The sequence below is a fragment of the Rhododendron vialii genome, chromosome 2a (assembly GCF_030253575.1).
Source record: "Rhododendron vialii isolate Sample 1 chromosome 2a, ASM3025357v1".
NCBI classification, from domain to species: domain Eukaryota; kingdom Viridiplantae; phylum Streptophyta; class Magnoliopsida; order Ericales; family Ericaceae; genus Rhododendron; species Rhododendron vialii.
Genome location: NC_080558.1, coordinates 27,847,321 through 27,864,951, shown reverse-complemented (window position 1 = coordinate 27,864,951; position 17,631 = coordinate 27,847,321). Strand labels below are relative to the sequence as shown.

The 17,631-nt window shown below is 40.6% G+C and overlaps 1 protein-coding gene across 1 annotated transcript; it reads left to right on the top strand.

Annotated features, from left to right (window-relative positions):
• Positions 1–15,780: 15,780 nt before the first annotated feature.
• On the top strand, positions 15,781–17,251 carry LOC131317369 (uncharacterized). The gene is made up of 4 exons (XM_058346925.1): positions 15,781–16,063; positions 16,149–16,267; positions 16,505–16,865; positions 17,067–17,251. The coding sequence occupies exons 1-4, from the start codon at positions 15,781–15,783 to the stop codon at positions 17,249–17,251; spliced, it is 948 nt and encodes a 315-aa protein (XP_058202908.1).
• The last annotated feature ends 380 nt before the right edge of the window (positions 17,252–17,631 follow it).

Genomic DNA, 17,631 nt, shown 5'->3' with positions numbered 1-17,631 from the left:
ACCTTAGCCCTTGTTCGTTTAAGGTCAGGGCCAGACCACAAAAAGGCTCTAAGGACAGATTCAACCTCCTTGATGATCTTTTTTGGTAAGATGAACAAAGAGGACCAATATGTTTGCATTGAGAACAAGATGTTCTTGATAAGCTGGACTCTCCCAGAGTAAGTATGGTCCCTATTAGTCCAACTTTTAGTTTTGGCAGTGATACTATCTACCAATCTCTGACAGTCAATAGCTTTGAGCTTAGAAGATAGTAAAGAACTCCCAGATATCTCACTGGAAGTGAACCCTCCTAAAATCCAAGCTCATGCAAAATAGTCTCTTTAACTCCCACAGAAACTCCAGAAAAGAATATGCTACTCTTCCTTAAGCTAGGGGAGAGACCAGAAAGGGCCTCAAACTCTGTCAATGCATCCTGCATGTGTTTAATAGATGGAAGCTCTCCTTTACAAAATATCATTAGATCATCAGCAAAGCAAAGATTTATCAACTAATTAGCTTTACATCTCCAATGGAAGTGAAAGTCAGGTAACTGAGATTTCTCTTTTAAGTAAAGTAGTAAAAACTTCCATCACAATAACAAAGAGGTATGAGGACAAAGGGTCCCCTTGCCTCACACCCTTTCTTCCTTTAATGTAACCAGTCATTTCCCCATTAATACAAAGTGAGTAATTTGCAGACGTAACACAACCTTGAAGCCACTTTATCATGGTAGGATGGAAATTCATTGCAGAAAGAACATCCCAAAGAAACTCCCACCTAACATGATCATATGCTTTCATTATGTCAACTTTCATGGCACACCTAGGGGAAGGTGATGACCTATGATACCCTCTCATGAGTTCTTGGGTAAGGAAAATGTTATTTGCTATCCTCCTTCCTTTCACAAAGCCCGATTGAACAGGATCAATGAGTAAAGAAAGAACTGACTACAACCTCTTAGCTAAAATCCTAGAGATGCATTTGTGAATGGTATTGCAACATGATATGGGCCTAAAATCACCTACCTTGGAAGGGTTAGGTACTTTAGGAACAAGAGCTACAATAGTGGAATTAGCTTTGGTGAGCAATTGTCCAGACCTGAAGAAGTTCTGGACAGCTGAAGTGACCTCATTCCCAATGACAGGCCATGCTTTCCTAAAAAAAAGCCTCCATTGTACCCCTTCGGGCCAGGGGCCTTGGTGGGATTAAAGGACCAAAAGGTCTCCTTGATCTCCAAGTTTGAGACAGGGGAGACCATACTTTGACTCTATTCAAGACTGAGTTTATTTCTAATTAATTGCCCAACTCTAGCTGATCCCAAGTGAGGAGTGGGATGCAGAGTACCAAATAGAGTTGTGTAAAAGTTAACAAACTCTTCTTTGATAACCTTGAGATCATGAGTGATAGAATTGTCACTCAACACTAAACTTGTTATTTTACTCCTATTTCTCCTGTTGCTTATAGCCTTAAAGAAATAGCAAGTGCACTGATCTCCAAGTTTCAACCATTGTATATGTGACTTTTGCCTTGCTAAGCTTTCCTCAGCCCTAAGCAGAGTGATATATTGTTTGAGAAGCACCTTCTCATGTTCTATGGCAGAGGTATTATTGGGATGAGAGGCCTATAGTTGTTTGAATGCTCTCTAACACTTGCTTAGAGGCACTCACCCTCTCAGATATGCCACTGAACTCTGTTTTATTAAGATGCTTGAGTTCTTGTTGAAGATGCTTAAGCTTAACACACACATAGATCATGGGATTACCAATTACAATTGACCTCCAAACCCTTTGGACAATTGCAAGGAATTGAGGATTGTCTGCAAGGAAGTCAAAAAACCTGAAAGGCTTATTTGACTTCCTTGGATTAGGCTGAATACATACCAGCTGGAGAATGGTTTGAAATACCAAGAACCAAAAAATGAGCTGTGGATTGGGTAAAAGTTTTCATCCAAGGTTCATTTACTAACACTCTATCAAGTTTGATGGCCACAAAATGAGGAGGGACCTGTTTATTGGACAAAGTGAATAAGCACCCTGTGAACCTAAGGTCATCTAGTTCAGAGGCAAACAAACATTGATTAATGTCATCCACATGTGGAGACCACTGAGTATTACCTCCTACTTTCTCTTTAGGATGCCTAATTGCATTAAAGTCACCAAGGACCACCCAAGGTGAAGAGGTCCTGAACTGAGTTAGACTATGCCATAGAGTTCTTTGATCTAGATTAGAATTTGCCCCATATACCATAGTCACAGTGAATGAGTTGATCTAACTGGCTTAACACTGTAAGACACACTACTCCAGGATCCCAACCCACAAAAATCTTCCCACCAGCAACCTAAGAATAATTATTCACAAAACTCCAGCCAGGACAAATTGAAATGAGTGATTCTGTCTGCCCAAACTGCCCTAATTTTATGTTCAAGAAAGCCAACTAGACTAAGTTTATTAGAGCTCACAAAGGATTTAGCTTCTAATTGCTTAATGGGGTCATTTAGACCACGAATGTTCCAAAAACCAAAATTGAAAGCTTGTAATGACATAGAAACATAAGCACAAAGTAACTAAAATGATGCAGAGATTGAAAGAAGTAATACTGCATATACTCAAAAGGATATCAGTTATTCCGAGAACCCATTGGCTGTTCCCTACCCTGCTTCCTCATTCTTTTCCTAGCAGACTTGGAAAGAAGCAGATAGGGATCAATGGTGTCATTGGAAACCAATACTGCGGCTTTCTCTTCCATACCTAAACCTTGACTGTCAGGTGGTTCAAGAGCAGGAGAGTTCTTCAGCTCTGAAAAAGCAGTAACCTTTTCCAACCCCACAGAGTTAGGACAAATTCCATCAGTGCAAGAACCACTTCTTGCTGCATCAGTGAGGGTTGAAACCTGACTGATAACAAATTTGGAAGAAGTGAGTGAGGCTCCACCTAAAATTTCCAGCAGCTCAACCTCAAATTCACTACATTCTTCTGCTTGAATCACAGAGGGATCATTTGAGACAATGAAATGATGAGGACTTGAAGGGGCAGCCAAGGAGTCAAAGGGGATAGCCTTTTGATTACCATTCCCTACATGACTCCCTACAGAGGTAGGAGAGGCAGTTAAGGATGAACTGCAATTTGGTTGTGCAGGGTCAATTCTCAATTTCCCATTACCTACTAAGGTCCACTCTTGTGTGGGATGATTGGAGGATAAGGGTAATTTCTTAGAACACTGGGTAGTGGAGTGAGCAAATACTTGGCATTGCTTGCACAAAGGGGGTAACACCTGACATTCAATAGGCACCACAACTGAATTACCCTCCATAATAATTCTCACATCCTTAGGAAGGTCATGCTCAGCACTAATCTCAATGCAAACTCTAGCACTGGTTGATTTTGTTTGAAGAAGGCCAGGTTGCTTTGAGGTTTTAGCTGTAGCTTGGTCTACATGTAGTGGTTTACCAATGGTACTAGCTACTCTGCTCAGACACTCTTGATTTCACAATTCCAGGGGTAAATCATGCAACCTCACCCAAGTTGGAATATGAGAAGGTCGGCTGGTCTTTGACTAGCTTCATCATTCTATGCCAGTCTTTGAGGACTAAGTATTTTTGTGAGAAGAAATAAGGTCCACCATCCAAAACTTGTTGCTTAGCCTGTTCATCTCTAAATTCAAAGAGATAGCACCCTATAACATCTGGCTTAACAGCTACAAATAGTTCTTTCCACTGATACCTGGCAGTGGAGGGCACCAAAAGGTATGGCATTTTCCCATCTAGGAAATGGCCCACTAAGTACTTGTTCCATCTACCAACATCTGTTAGTTCAATGTCAATTTTTACTTGTGCTTCTTTCTGTCTGAATAGGTTAGGATAGAACTCAAGTTTCATATCCAATGAGGGACTTCGGGATTGCAGTAGGGATGCCCAGTCTTTTGGCTTGGTTTTAGGACCATTAGGAATCTGTCGAGGTTTGTTGGTGACTGGATGTGATAAGGCGTGTGAAGGTTGTGAGGGTTCAGTCTGATTGGTAGACCAAGGATGCCTAGGTTTAGTTCCGTCGATTTCATCGTATCCCAAATTGGGATCACCTTCCAAGTACAGGGTACCTCTGGCATTGAATAATGTTTTGAGTTTAGGGTTTGAGATTAGTACCTCCTATTGCTAAACAAGCCGTGCCCTTTCCTCTGCTTCCAACATCAGACCTTCTTCAAATAACGCCTGTTGTAGTTTTCTAGCAGTACCTGATTTAGGGCTGCGACTTCCAACTTCAAGAGAAATATTGGAGAGGTTAACTGGCAGTGAAGACTGAGGATAAGAGCTAGTTGGAGAATCAGACATTGGTCTCTTGAGATAAGGGTTTTCTAGTTCTGAACCAAAACTAGATGGAGTTGTTGGTGGATCTGAAGTTAATGTAGCACCAGTACCTCTGTCTTTCCGTTGAATTTCATTTAAGTCCAAAGCTTTGATGCCCAGACCATCCGAGAAGGAAACGGAGCCGTCGGCCGTGGAAGAGATCACGGAACAGTGTGGATCGTCTAGGTCTTGTCAGAAATCGCCATATTGCCAAGTTTGTTAGAGGCCATTTTTTTAAAAAGTTACTTTACACTCATTATTCGTATGGGTGCTTTGGTACAATATGATACCATTTTGGTGTGGTATGGTACCATATGGGTGTTTTGGCATGGGATTGTACTGTACGGGTGCTTTGGTACGTTTTGGTAAGGTATGGTATGGTACCATACGGGCGTCCAGGTACGATATTAGACCATATGGGTGCTTTGGTACGATATGGTACCGTTTTGGTATGGTATGGTACCATATGGGTCTTTTGGTACGGTATCGTACGGTATGGGTGCTTTGGTATGATAGGTAACCGTTTTGGTATGGTATGGCACCATATTGGTGTTTTGGTACGGTATTATGCCGTATGGGGTGCTTTGGTACGTATTGTTAGGTAAGGTACCATATGGTAGTTTTGGTACGGTATTGTACCGCTTGATTGCTTTGGTACGTTTTCATATGGTATGGTATTGTTTTTGTGTGGTATGGTACCATATGGGTATTTTCGTACGGTATTGTACCATATGGGTGCTTTGGTACGTTATGGTACCGTTTTGGTACGGTATGGTACCATATGGGTGTATTGGAACGGTATTGTACCATATGGGTGCCTTGGTACGTTTTGATAAGGTATGTTACCGTTTTGGTATGGAATGGTTTCATGTGGGTGTTTTGGTACTGTATTGTACCTTATGTGTGCTTTGGAACATTTTGGTAAAGTATGGTACCGTTTTGGTACGGTATGGTATCATATGGGTGTTTTCGAACGGTATTGTACCGTATGGGTGCTTTGGTTCAGTTTCGTACCGTTTTGGTACTGTGTGCTACAATAAGGGTGTTTTGTTATGGTCTCGTATCGTATGGGTGTCTAGGTCCGTTTTGGTAAGGTATAGTACCATTTTTGTATGGTATGGAACCACAGGTGCGTTTTGGTACGGTTTGGTACCATATGGGTGTATTGGTACGGTATTGTGCCCTTATGGGTGCTTTGATACGATATGGTTCTGTTTTGGAATGGTATGACAGCATATGGGTGTTCTGATATGGTATTGCAACGAATGGGTGCTTTGGTACATTTTGGTCCGGTATGGTACCGTTTGGCTATTATATGGTACCATATGGGTGTTTTGGTACGGTATTGTACCGTATGGGTGTTTTGATATGGTATGGTACTATATGGATGTTTCGATACGATATTGTACTGATATGGGTGCTTTGGTACATTTTGGTAAGGTATGGTACCGATTTTGTATGGTATGGTACCATAAGGATGTTTTCGTATGGTATTCCACCGAATTGGTGCTTTTGTACGGTATGGTACCGTTTTGGTAAGGTATGGTACCGTTTGGCTATTGGATGGTACCGTAAGGGTGTTTTGTTACGGTATTGTACCGTATGGGTGCTTTGGCACATTAGGGTAAGGTATGGTACTATTTTGGTATGGTATGGGAGCATATGGGTGTTTGGTACGGTAATGTACGTTATGGGTGCTTTGGTATGGTACTGTTTTGGTATGGTAGGGTACCGTATGGCTGATTAGGGATGATATGGTACCGTTTTGGTATGGTATGGTACCCTATTGGTGATTTAGTACAATATTGTACCGTATAGGTGCTTTGTTACGTTTTGGTAAGATATGGTACTGTTTTTGTATGGTATGGTTCCATATGGTTGTTTTCTACAGCATTGTACAACATGGGTGCTTTGGCACGTTAAGGTAAGGTATGGTGTCGTTTTGTATCGTTTGGGTGCTATGGTAAGTTTTCGTATGGTATGGTACCGTTTTGGTGTGGTATGGTACCATATGGGTGTGTTGTTATTGTATTGTATCGTATCGGTGCTTTGGTACGAAATCGTACCGTTTTGGTATGGTATGGTAACATATGGGTGTTTTGGTATGGTATTCTACCGTATGGGTACTTTGGTACGATATGGTACCATTTTGGTATGGTACGGTACCATATGGGTGCTTTGATACAATATTATACCGTATGGGTGCATTGGTACGATATGGTACCGTCTTGGTATGATATGGTCCCATATGGGTGTGTTGGCACGGTATTATACCGTATGGGTAGTTTGGTATGTTTTGTTAGGTATGGTACCGGTTTGGCATGGTATGGTACCCTATGGGTTTTTTGGTACGATATTGTACTGTATGGGTGCTTTTGTACATTTTGGTAAGGTATGGAACCTTTTTGGTATTGGATGGTACCATATGGGTGTTTTGGACAGTATTGTACTGTATGGGTGCTTTGGTAAGTTTTGGTATGGTACGGTGACATTTTGGTATGGTATGGTACCATATGGGTGTTTTGGTACGGTAATGTGTATGGCTACTTTGGTACGGTATGGTAGCGTTTTGGTATGGTACCGTTTGGGTATTTTGGTACGTTTTTGTAAGGTGTGTACCGTTTTGGAATCGTATGGTACCGTGTGGGTGTTTTCGTACGATATTGTACCGTATAGGCGCTTTGGTACGTTTGGGTAAGGTATGGTACCTTCTGGGGTTTTTGGTACGGTATTTGTACCGTATGGGTGTTTTGGTACAGTACGGTACCTTTTTGGTATGCTACGGTACCATATGGGTGCTTTGATACATTTGGGTAAGGTATGGTTCCATTTTCGTATGGTATGGGAATTTTGGAATGGTATTGGAACGTATTGGTGCTTTGGTATGTTTGGGTAAGGAGCTCTGCTAATAGCAGAGACAATTCGCAGAGACAAACGCGTTTGGCCCCATTTTGGGTCTCAAAAAAATCTTGAAAAATATCCATAAATTTTTGAATATTATTTTATGGGGCCCTGTAAAAAATCAGCTCCAGTGGATATCGGTAAGTATTATTTTTTGATTCGTAGGGGCGAAACTGCTCAGTTCGCCCTTACGAATCAAAAAGTAATACTTACCGATATCCATTGGAGCTGATTTTTTACAGGGCCCCATAAAATAATATTCAAAAATTTATGGATATTTTTCTAGATTTTTTTGAAACCCGAAATGGGGCCAAACGCGTTTGTCTCTGCGTGGTTCTCTGCGAATTGTCTCTGCTCATAGTTTTTTTGTTGGGTAAGGTATGGCACCGTTTTGGTATGGTTTGGTACCATACGGGTGTTTTGATATGGTATTGTATCGTATGGGTGCTTTGGTACGATATGGTACCGTTTTGGTATGGTAGGGTACCCTACGTGTCTTTTGGTACGTTATTGTACCGTGTGGGTGCTTTTGTACGTTTTGGGAAGGTATGGTACGGTTTTGGTATGGTATGGTTTCATATGGGTGTTTTGGTACTGTATTGTAAAGTTTGGGTGCTTTTGTATGTTGTTGGAAGGTATGCTACCGTTTTCGAATGGTATGGTCCCATTGGGTGTTTTGGTACGGTATTGGACTAAAGGGAGCTTTGGTATGATATGGTACCATTTTGGTATGGTATCGTACCATAAGGGTGTTGTGGTAAGGTACTAAATCGTATTGGTGCTTTCGTACGTTTTGGTCCGGTGTGATACCGTTTTGGTGTGGTATGGAACCATATGGATATTTTGATACGATATTTTTCTGTTTGGGGGCTTTGGTACAATATGGTATAGTTTTTGTATGGTATGGTACCATATGGGTATTTTGGCACGGTATGGTATCGTATGGGTGCTTTGGTATTTTTTCGTAAGGTGTGGTACCATATGGGTGTTTTGCTACGGTATTTTACTAAATGGGTGCTTTGGTATGATATTGTACCGTTTTGGAAATGTATGGTTCCATATGGGTGTTTTGGTGCGGTATTATACCATATCGGTGCTTTGGTACATTTTGTTTGGTATGGTACTATTTGTTATGGTATGGTATGACACCGTTTTGGTAAGGTATGATGCCATTTTGGTGTGTGATGGTACCATATGGGTATTTTGGTCTGGTATTCTACCGTATGGGTGCTTTGGTACTTTGTGCTAAGGTATGGTACCGTTTTGGGTGATCTAGTCGGTGTTGTATAGTATGGTTGCTTTGGTACGATACAGTACCGTTTTGGTATGGTACGGTACCATATGGGTGTTTTCGTATTTTACTATACCCTATGCGTTCTTTGGTACGTTATGTTAGGTATGGTACCATTTTGGTATGGTGTGGTACCATATGGGTGTTTTGATACGGTAATGTACCATATGGGTTCTTTGGTATGGTATGGTAGCGTTTTGGTATGGTACCGCTTTGGTGTTTTGCTACGGTTTTGTCAGGTATGTACCGTTTTGGTATTGTATGGTATCGAATGGGTGTTTTGGTACGATATTTTAATGTATTTGTGCTTTGATACGTTTAGGTAACGTATGGTACCATATGGGGTTTTTGGTACGGTATTATACCGTATGGGAGTTTCGGTATGGTATGGTACCGTTTTGGTATGCTATGATACCGTTTTGGTATGCTATGATACCGTATTGGTGCTTTGGTACATTTGGGTAAGGTGTCATTCCATTTTGGTATGGTATGGTACCGTATGGAAATTTTGGTACGGTATATTTGTTGAGGCCGGTACCAAACATACTCATACCAAGAATCTGTTGAAACTATCTGACATGTAGGGCGATTTGGAGATAAGTGAAACCAACCAAGGCGATAATGGCAACTCTAACGATGGCCATGGAGAATCTGTAAATCCATGGCAGACAGATCGATTTCAATGGCAGAAGGGCTGGGTCTCAAAGCCCTGGATTCGAATGAACAAAGGAAAAAGCAACAGGTTAGCACTGATCTTACAAAGATTCCACCGAATCAACAATCACTCTCAGAAAACCCTAAGAGCCAACCTGGGATGGAGATGCTAAATCCTCTTATCTTAGGTCATTCTCAATCCATTTCCACTCCACCAGCTTATCCATCGAGTTTGTTACAACTTGAATTCAAAGCTGTCGATCTCAAATCGATCAAGGCCCAGAGTCCTTCACATCAGCTGACTTCAACATTTCAGAGTTCCGACTCTATAAACCCTAATCTCCATCAACTGTTACTATCAGGAGACTCGTCCAAAACCTCTCTTACTAGGATTGAAAGCCACAGTCCGAAATCGGGAACTGCAAGGAAGCTACAAGCAGCGTTATTTGAGGAGAACTTGATCCTGGAGGCAGAGGAACGAGCTCAACATGAACATTAGCACTTACGGCAAGTACAACCCCCAATCCCTACTCCAAAAACTCTAATCAATGCCAGAGGTACACCGTATTTAGAGGGGGATCCTAATTTGGGATATCCTGAAGCTGATACTAAATCTAGGCATCCTTTTTCTCCAAAAACTCAGTCTAACCTACACATTATGCTCATACCCTACCTCAACAAGCATCCCTTAAACCTAGATCTATTCCAGATGTACTTAAACCCAAGCCTAAAAATTGGGCTTCCTTACAACAGTCCCGAAGTCCATCACTGGACATGAAATTGGAGTTTTATCCTAACCTATTTAGAGGGAAAGAAGCCCAGGTGGAAATTGATATTGAACTTACCGATGTTGGTAAGTGGAACAAATACTTGATGGGCCACTTCCTTGATGGGAAAATGCCATATCCATTGATTGTTTCCACAACCCGATATCAATGGTAGGAGCTGTTTGTGGCTGTCAAGCCAGATGTGGGAGGTTGCTACCTCTTTGAATTTAGGGATGAACAAGCCAAGCAAGAAGTTTTGGATGGGGGTCCATACTTTTTTTCACAAAAATACCTAGTCCTTAAAGATTGGCATAGAATGATGAAACCAATCAAAGAACAACCTTCTCATATTCCAACATGGGTTAAATTGCATGACCTCCCTCTAGAGTTATGGAACCAAGAGTGTTTGAGTAAGGTGGCGGGTACCATTGGTAGGCCATTATATGTGGATCAAGCCACAGCTAAGACCTCAAGACAACCGGGTCTTCTCCAAACAAAGTCTACCACTGCTAGAATATGTATTGAGATCAGTGCTAAACATGAACTTCTTGATGATATGAGAATTACTATGGAGGGAGATCAGTTGTAGTATCTGTTGAATATCAAGTGTTACCTCTCATGTGCAAGCTCTGCCAAGTTTTTGGCCACTCTATAGCCCAATGCTCTAAGAAAACACCCCCAATAACTAGTCAGACCAATCAAGATTGGATCGTAGTGGACAATGGTAAACCAAGGAATCACTCTACCTCACCTACCTATTCCAAGCATGCTACAGATTGCCCTCAAGCTAAAGTGGCTACTGATTCAGAGGGTGAATTGGAAAAGATGCTTAAAGGTGTTGTGAGCAATTCTCAGGTAACCTTGATCCAGCCTCAAAATGGATCACCCTCTCCTTGTCCTTCCACCAACCATCCAAGCCTTGGTATTCCTGTTAAACAACAAGAAACCCACAGCAAGTTGTCACCAATCATAACAGTTCAGAAGAGCAGATTAGCAATAGTAAGGAATCAACAGTTCAGGAGGTTACACTTAGCATTGCAACTCCTATTTCCAGATCTGCAGCTAAGAAAGCTGCCAAAGTTGCTGCAAAACTAAGAGTTCAAGAACCTCCTGATCCTGGTGTTCTTGACATCAAGCTGCTGATGGGAGGCTCTTCCAAAGCAGGGTTGAGAGGGAAGCATAAGAGCTTAAGAGCTGGGGCTCTTCCCACAGATCAGGGAAGTAATTTTCAGTCCTTGTTTTTTTGTCCACATATAGTTATATCAGTGCTCTTTGCATTTCACTCTCATTCATGTTGATTTGAAACTTTGTGGTTATATTTAGTTTTGTTTTATGGATTGCTCATCAATACATTTTGGATTTTGGAATTTGAGGGGTCTTAATGACCCTTTCAAGTAGAGGGAGGCAAAAAATTGGGTCTCCAATAAGAAATTATCCTTAGTTGGATTCATTGAACATAAAATAAAGAGCCCAATGTTTCTAAAGTTGTCAAAACTATGCTCCCTCAATGGAATTTTGTTAGCAACCATTCCAGTTCTCCTATGGGGAGAATAATGATTTGCTGGAATGTCACGCCATCGATTTTCAACATAAATAATAATCATTTACTATATATAAAATGATTATAGGAGTACCGATAATACCCAAATAATATTTCTTTCCCCAATCACAAGTTTAAATTAAAAAAAAAAATTACATTCCTGGCTCAAAGCCCCAAGTTATACAAAATACCAAAATAATATTACAGTTTACTTTAATCATTCTCTCAAATACTAATTTCAAACAAATGCCAATTTGTCTGCTCTTTTATACCTTCAAAACCCATGATCAACAAGCACGAGATGCACACCATGCCAACTTCCTTGTTTAGTACCTGAAAATAATAGGTTGAGCTACACTAGCCCAGTAGAGAAATCTATACTCAAGTTATATGGAAATGCGATGAAGCATGCAACTAGAGTAAATGAATTTCAACAAACGAACGTGAGATACAAGAGTTACCATTACAAACAAACAGACTAAGACTGGAGAATCCTGGACATCCTACAGATGTCCCTAACCATTCATACGTCAACTAGAAACAACATTTAAACTCATATCGTTCACCATAGAGCCTCATTTCATGAAACTTTACTTTTTTTGATTTCCAAAACAATTTTGAGAAAACTCAAGACCATTACAGGTCAAACTCCGTTGATTCGAGCTTGAATACCGGAGTCCGTTGATTTGTGCCCAAATATCGGATCCGTTGATTCGCTCAAGAATACCGGAGGATTTTTGATAAAAATCCTCTTTTCAAAATCCAAATTTCTTTCTTTAATAAAACCAACCTTTCATCCTCTTTTTCGACAACCACAACCCCAAGCAACAAACAATCCAGACATCAACATAGACTTCTGAAGTCAATCAACATCCTCTTCATCATGCAAGACATTCAACCGTGTTACCACTCCTTGCGTCACATTGAATTCTCTCCACCTGGGTTTCCGCTTTACCACACCTTGCGTTGCAGGCCCTCTAGAGTCTCTGCATTACCACACCTTGCATTGCAGGACCCTCAATTCAACATTTATAACTCACGTAATCACAAATGCATTATCAATCCGTATATAAGCAGACATCACTTTCCAAGTTGACATTCATTCTTACATCATTAACAATGCATACAAACTCATAAGCGCACCCCATTGCACATTCATAAATACCTTAAGTACCACATTATTCCTCTAAGTCTATCATGACGCCCTACGTCATGTATCGAACCCACAACGACTCCACGACACATAATCGGCTAGGTTCTAAACGAGAATTTTATAGAACGATTGCCAAAGGAACCTATGAAGCTCAACAAGATGAGGCACGAGGATACGAGTCATTAGGACACAAGGAAGTATACTCAAGAGTGACATAAATATGTTCTAATTATTTAGGGAGTCATAACACGGAACGAAAACAACTTAGGAATAGCCAGCAGACATTGGCAGACCGATACACCTCCACTCAAATGATCATAACATTTTTTTTATTAAGGGTTTTAAGGTGATTTTGGTGGCAAATGAAAGCTGATTTCAAGACCTTCGAATCGATATAAAGTTTGCATGAAATGGACATCGAACGAAGAAGTTATAGCCATTCAAAGTCGGGCGCGAACCCAGAAAACGAGACAGATTCGTGACCTGATTTCTAAAATCCACCATTTATTCAATTCTCAACGGTACTTTCGGGTGATTCTAATGGCATTAGAACGGGTTCTAAGTCTACTCTATTTCATATGAAGGAACCAAAATTTATTTCCAAGTTTAAGACGACGAAAAAGCCCCATAAACATTGACCAGTTTTGCAGAATTTCGAAAATAAAAGGAACAACCTCAAACAACGAAGCAAGGCACGATCTAGCTACACAAACACCGCATAAACGCATAACAAGAGTAAGAAATCCCTACCACTATGGGTTTTGAGCAAAACCCTAAGTGACCCAAGCAAAGGTCCATCAAGAACGAGCTTTCCCAAAGCAATACCACAAGATCTACAACCTAGATTATCTAAAAACGTGATCAATGTATGAATCGAAGCTAGGGTTTGAGAAAATAAAGAAAAAGAGAACCAAAAATCATGAATCTTACCTCCAATAATGAGAAACTCAAAACCCGGTTGATATTTGAATGATTAACACATAGATCTTGAAGATTTGGTGGTGTTTGAGGTGCAAATCCAAGGATTTGGGTGAAGAATTGAAGAGAGAAGGTGGATGGGTGATTTTAGGGCTTAGTTCGTGGTCTTGGAGTGAAAAAATAACATAAGGGCATTTATAGTGTCTGAAATGCCTGCTGAAATTTCAGAATTTTTGCAGGGTGTACCGGTACTGGTATATCAAAGATAGATTTGAAATTTTTTGTCAACGTTCACCGAATCAAACCCCGATTGCTACCAACACTTCCACACGTCATTTCAACACCAAAACTCAAATTTCAACTATTCTCCGAATGTCCAGTACACAACGGTAGGCATATCTGTATAATCTCATTAATAAACATATAATTTGATATAAATACGATCTTTTTCATATTAAATGATTAAAGAAAATAAAAAAAAAATTTGGGTCTCTGCATGGAACCCTTTAGTATTTAATGTACAAGTACTATACCAATCCAATCTATTTATTCATTGTAAAGTGCAACCCTGTAATGGCCAGTACTCTTTTGATGCCACCTTTATTTATGGTGCTTCCTGTTACCTTAATAGGCAACAGCTTTGGGCTGCCTTACAGCAACTCTGTGTTGCTACTCCTTGGGTGGTATTAGAGGATTTCAATGCCTTAAAGTCTCCCATGGAAAAAGTAGGTGGGGATAGAACCTAGTTGCCCTGGATGGAGGAGTTTAATTCTTGCCTCCATTCAACTGAATTAGTGGATCTCAGATACTCTGGTTGCCAGTACACTTGGTCTAATAAGCAACTCGGGGATGCCCGCATTAGTACAAAGATTGATAGGGTTCTTGTCAATGAATGTTGGATCAAAGTCTTCTGTTAGTCCAATGCCCACTTAGCCCTGGAGTGTTTGATCACTCCCCTGCTGTTATGTTTTTAACAGCTGCTTCACCCACAAGGAAAAGGCCTTTCAGATTCTTCAACTTTTTGGCTGAACACCCTAAGTTCCTTGACACTATGCAATAGGTTTGGAGGAAGATCATCATTGGCAATCCTATGTTTTGTGTCTGTGAGAAACTTAAATACTTGTAGGGGGGCCTTAAATACCTGAATACTAATGAGTTCAATGAACTATCTACAAGGTTGGCCTCCTATAGACAGCAATTGGAAGCCATCCAAAAAGAGCTAGGCTGTGATCCTAGTGATCCCTCTAAACAAGCCACTGAAAGGGAACTATGTAAGCAGTGCCTAGTTTATGCTAGAGCTGAAGAAAGCTTTGCCAAGCAAAAATCAAGAATTCAGTGGTTAAAGTTACGGGATCAATGTTCCTCTTTTTTCCTCAAAAACCATCAGTAATTCAAGAAATAGGAACAAAATTTCGAGCTTGGTTCTAGAAGATGGATCTGTCACCCAAGACATTGAGTTGGTTAAGAACACTTTCATTAACTATTACACCAACTTGTTAGGCACCAAACATCTGAGTACTTACTCTGGATCCTCAAGAATGCAACAACTCATCAATAGGAAACTTTCCCCTTCCCAAAGTTTGGAAATGGTGATGGAAGTTACTGACAAAGAGATCAAGGATACTTTTTGGTCTCTTCATCCTCAAAAAGCACCTGGTCCTGATGGTTATAATGCAGCATTCTTCCACAAAGCTTGGCCAGTGATAGGTCATGAAGTGACCTTAGCTGTTAAGCTATTCTTTAGATCTGGTCAGCTTTTGAAGAGAGCTAATACATTAGTTGCCTTGGTACCTAAAGTCCCTAATCCTTCTAAGGTTGGGGACTACAGGCCCATCTCATGCTGCAATGTGATCTATAAATGTATTGCCAAAATCCTAGCCAACAAAATCAAACCTGTCCTTTCGTCCCTTATTGATCCTGCATAGTCAGGCTTTGTACAGGGAAGGAGGATAGCTGATAACATATTCCTTACTCAGGAATTAATGAGAGGGTACCACAAACACTCTTCATCCCCTAGATGTGCCATGAAGGTGGATATCATGAAGGCTTATGACAACGTCAGATGGGATTTCTTTGGGATGTCTTGGCCTCCATTAATTTCCATCCTAAAATGATCCAATGGTTGAAAGCTTATGTCTCCACAACCAACTACTCTTTATGCTTCAATGGGGAGGCAATAGGGTACATTCCTGGGCAGACAAGGTGATCCTTTGTCTTCTTAATTATTTGTGATAGTCATGGAAGTTTTAAGATGCATTCTAAAAGAGAAATCTCTTCTCCCTGATTTTAATTTTCATTGGAAATGTGGCTCCACCAAACTTGTCAATCTTTGCTTTGCAGATGATCTTATGACTTTTTGCAAAGGTGAAGTGAGTTCCATTACTCATATTACACAATCCTTGACTGAGTTTGAAGCCTTGTCTGGTCTTTCTCCAAGTTCTACCAAGAGTAACATATTCTTCTCAGAGGTTAATCCTTCTACAAAAGCTTCCATTTTGAACATTTTAGGATTCCAGGAAGGTTCATTTTAGGTACTTGGGGGTACCTTTTCTATCCTCAAAACTCAAGCATACTGATTGTAAAGTCATGGTTGATAGGATTGTAGCCAAGACTAACCCATGGACACATAGGTACCTATCTTATGCTAGCAGAATACAATTGATTTTATCAATAGTAATCTCAATGCAAACTTATTGGTCATCTCTTTTCATTATCCCAAAGAAGGTAATTAAGGAGATTGAATCCATTCTTAGAGCCTTTTTCTAGTTAGGTCCTGACCTCAAGAAGACAGGTGCAAAGGTATCATGGGAACACCTTTGTTCCCCTGTCAAGGAAGGTGGGTTAGGCTTTAAATCATTGGAGGTCTAGAACAAAGCAGCGGTAGCAAAACACATTTGGTTCCTTGTTTCTGGTGGGGAGCAATCTATGTGGTGTCAATGGGTTAAGTCTTACTTACTTAAGGGTAAAAGCTTTTGGAGTGTTAAAACCCCATGTGACCCCTCTTGGGTTTGGAGGAAACTCCTTAACCTTAGATCAGTTGTTCAGGCTCACATTAAGTATAAAATTGGGGATGACCAATCAACCTCCTTGTGGTTTGACAATTGGAATCCCCTTGGTCCCCTCTTACCAAGGTTTGGACCTAGAGTTATCTATGATTTAGGGCTTCCTAAAGACTTTACTGTCAAGGATATCATTAGGAGCAATCATTGGGCTTTCCCATTGACCCAATCTCCTGATCTTAATGAAATAAGATCTGAATTACAAGCTGTCCCCATCAATGATTCCATTGAGGATAGTTGTACGTGGACTCTCACTGCTTTTGGTAAATTTACCATCTCATTCTTATAGGATCATTTGAGGACACACTTTCCTGCTATCACTTGATGTAAAGTGGTATGGTTTTCTGGGCACATTCCTAGGTGCAATGTGATCTCTTGGATGGCCATTCTTAATAAGTTAGCTACTAAGGACAGATTAGTTAAGTTTGGCATGAAATCCGCTTCCATTTGTAGTCTGTGTTTAGGTGAAGAATCCCATGAACACTTGTTTTTTGAGTGCCCTATGGCTACACTTATCAGGGGTATTTTGTCCATTAAAACCCCTCATATGGTAGGGTTGGCAACTTGGCAGCAGTGGGTGAACAGGTTGTCCAATTTCAAGGGTAAATCTTTGGCCATCACAATTGTTAAACTTGTGTTCATAGTGTGATCTCTTGGATGGACATTCTTAATAAGTTAGCTACTAAGGACAGATTAGTTAAGTTTGGCATGAAATCCACTTCCATTTGTAGTCTGTGTTTGGGTGAAGAATCCCATGAACACTTATTTTTTGAGTGCCCCATGGCTACACAGATCAGGGGTATTTTGTCCATTAAGACCCCTCATATGGTAGGGTTGGCAACTTGGCAGCAGTGGGTGAACAGGTTGTCCAATTTCAAGGGTAAATCTTTGGCCATCACAATTGCTAAACTTGTGTTCACAGTCTATGTGCATCAAATTTGGCTTGAGAGGAATTATAGAAAGTTCCAAAATCTTAATTGCCCGACCTCACCCCCCCCCCCCCCCCCCCCCCCCTCGGAGTGGTTGCTT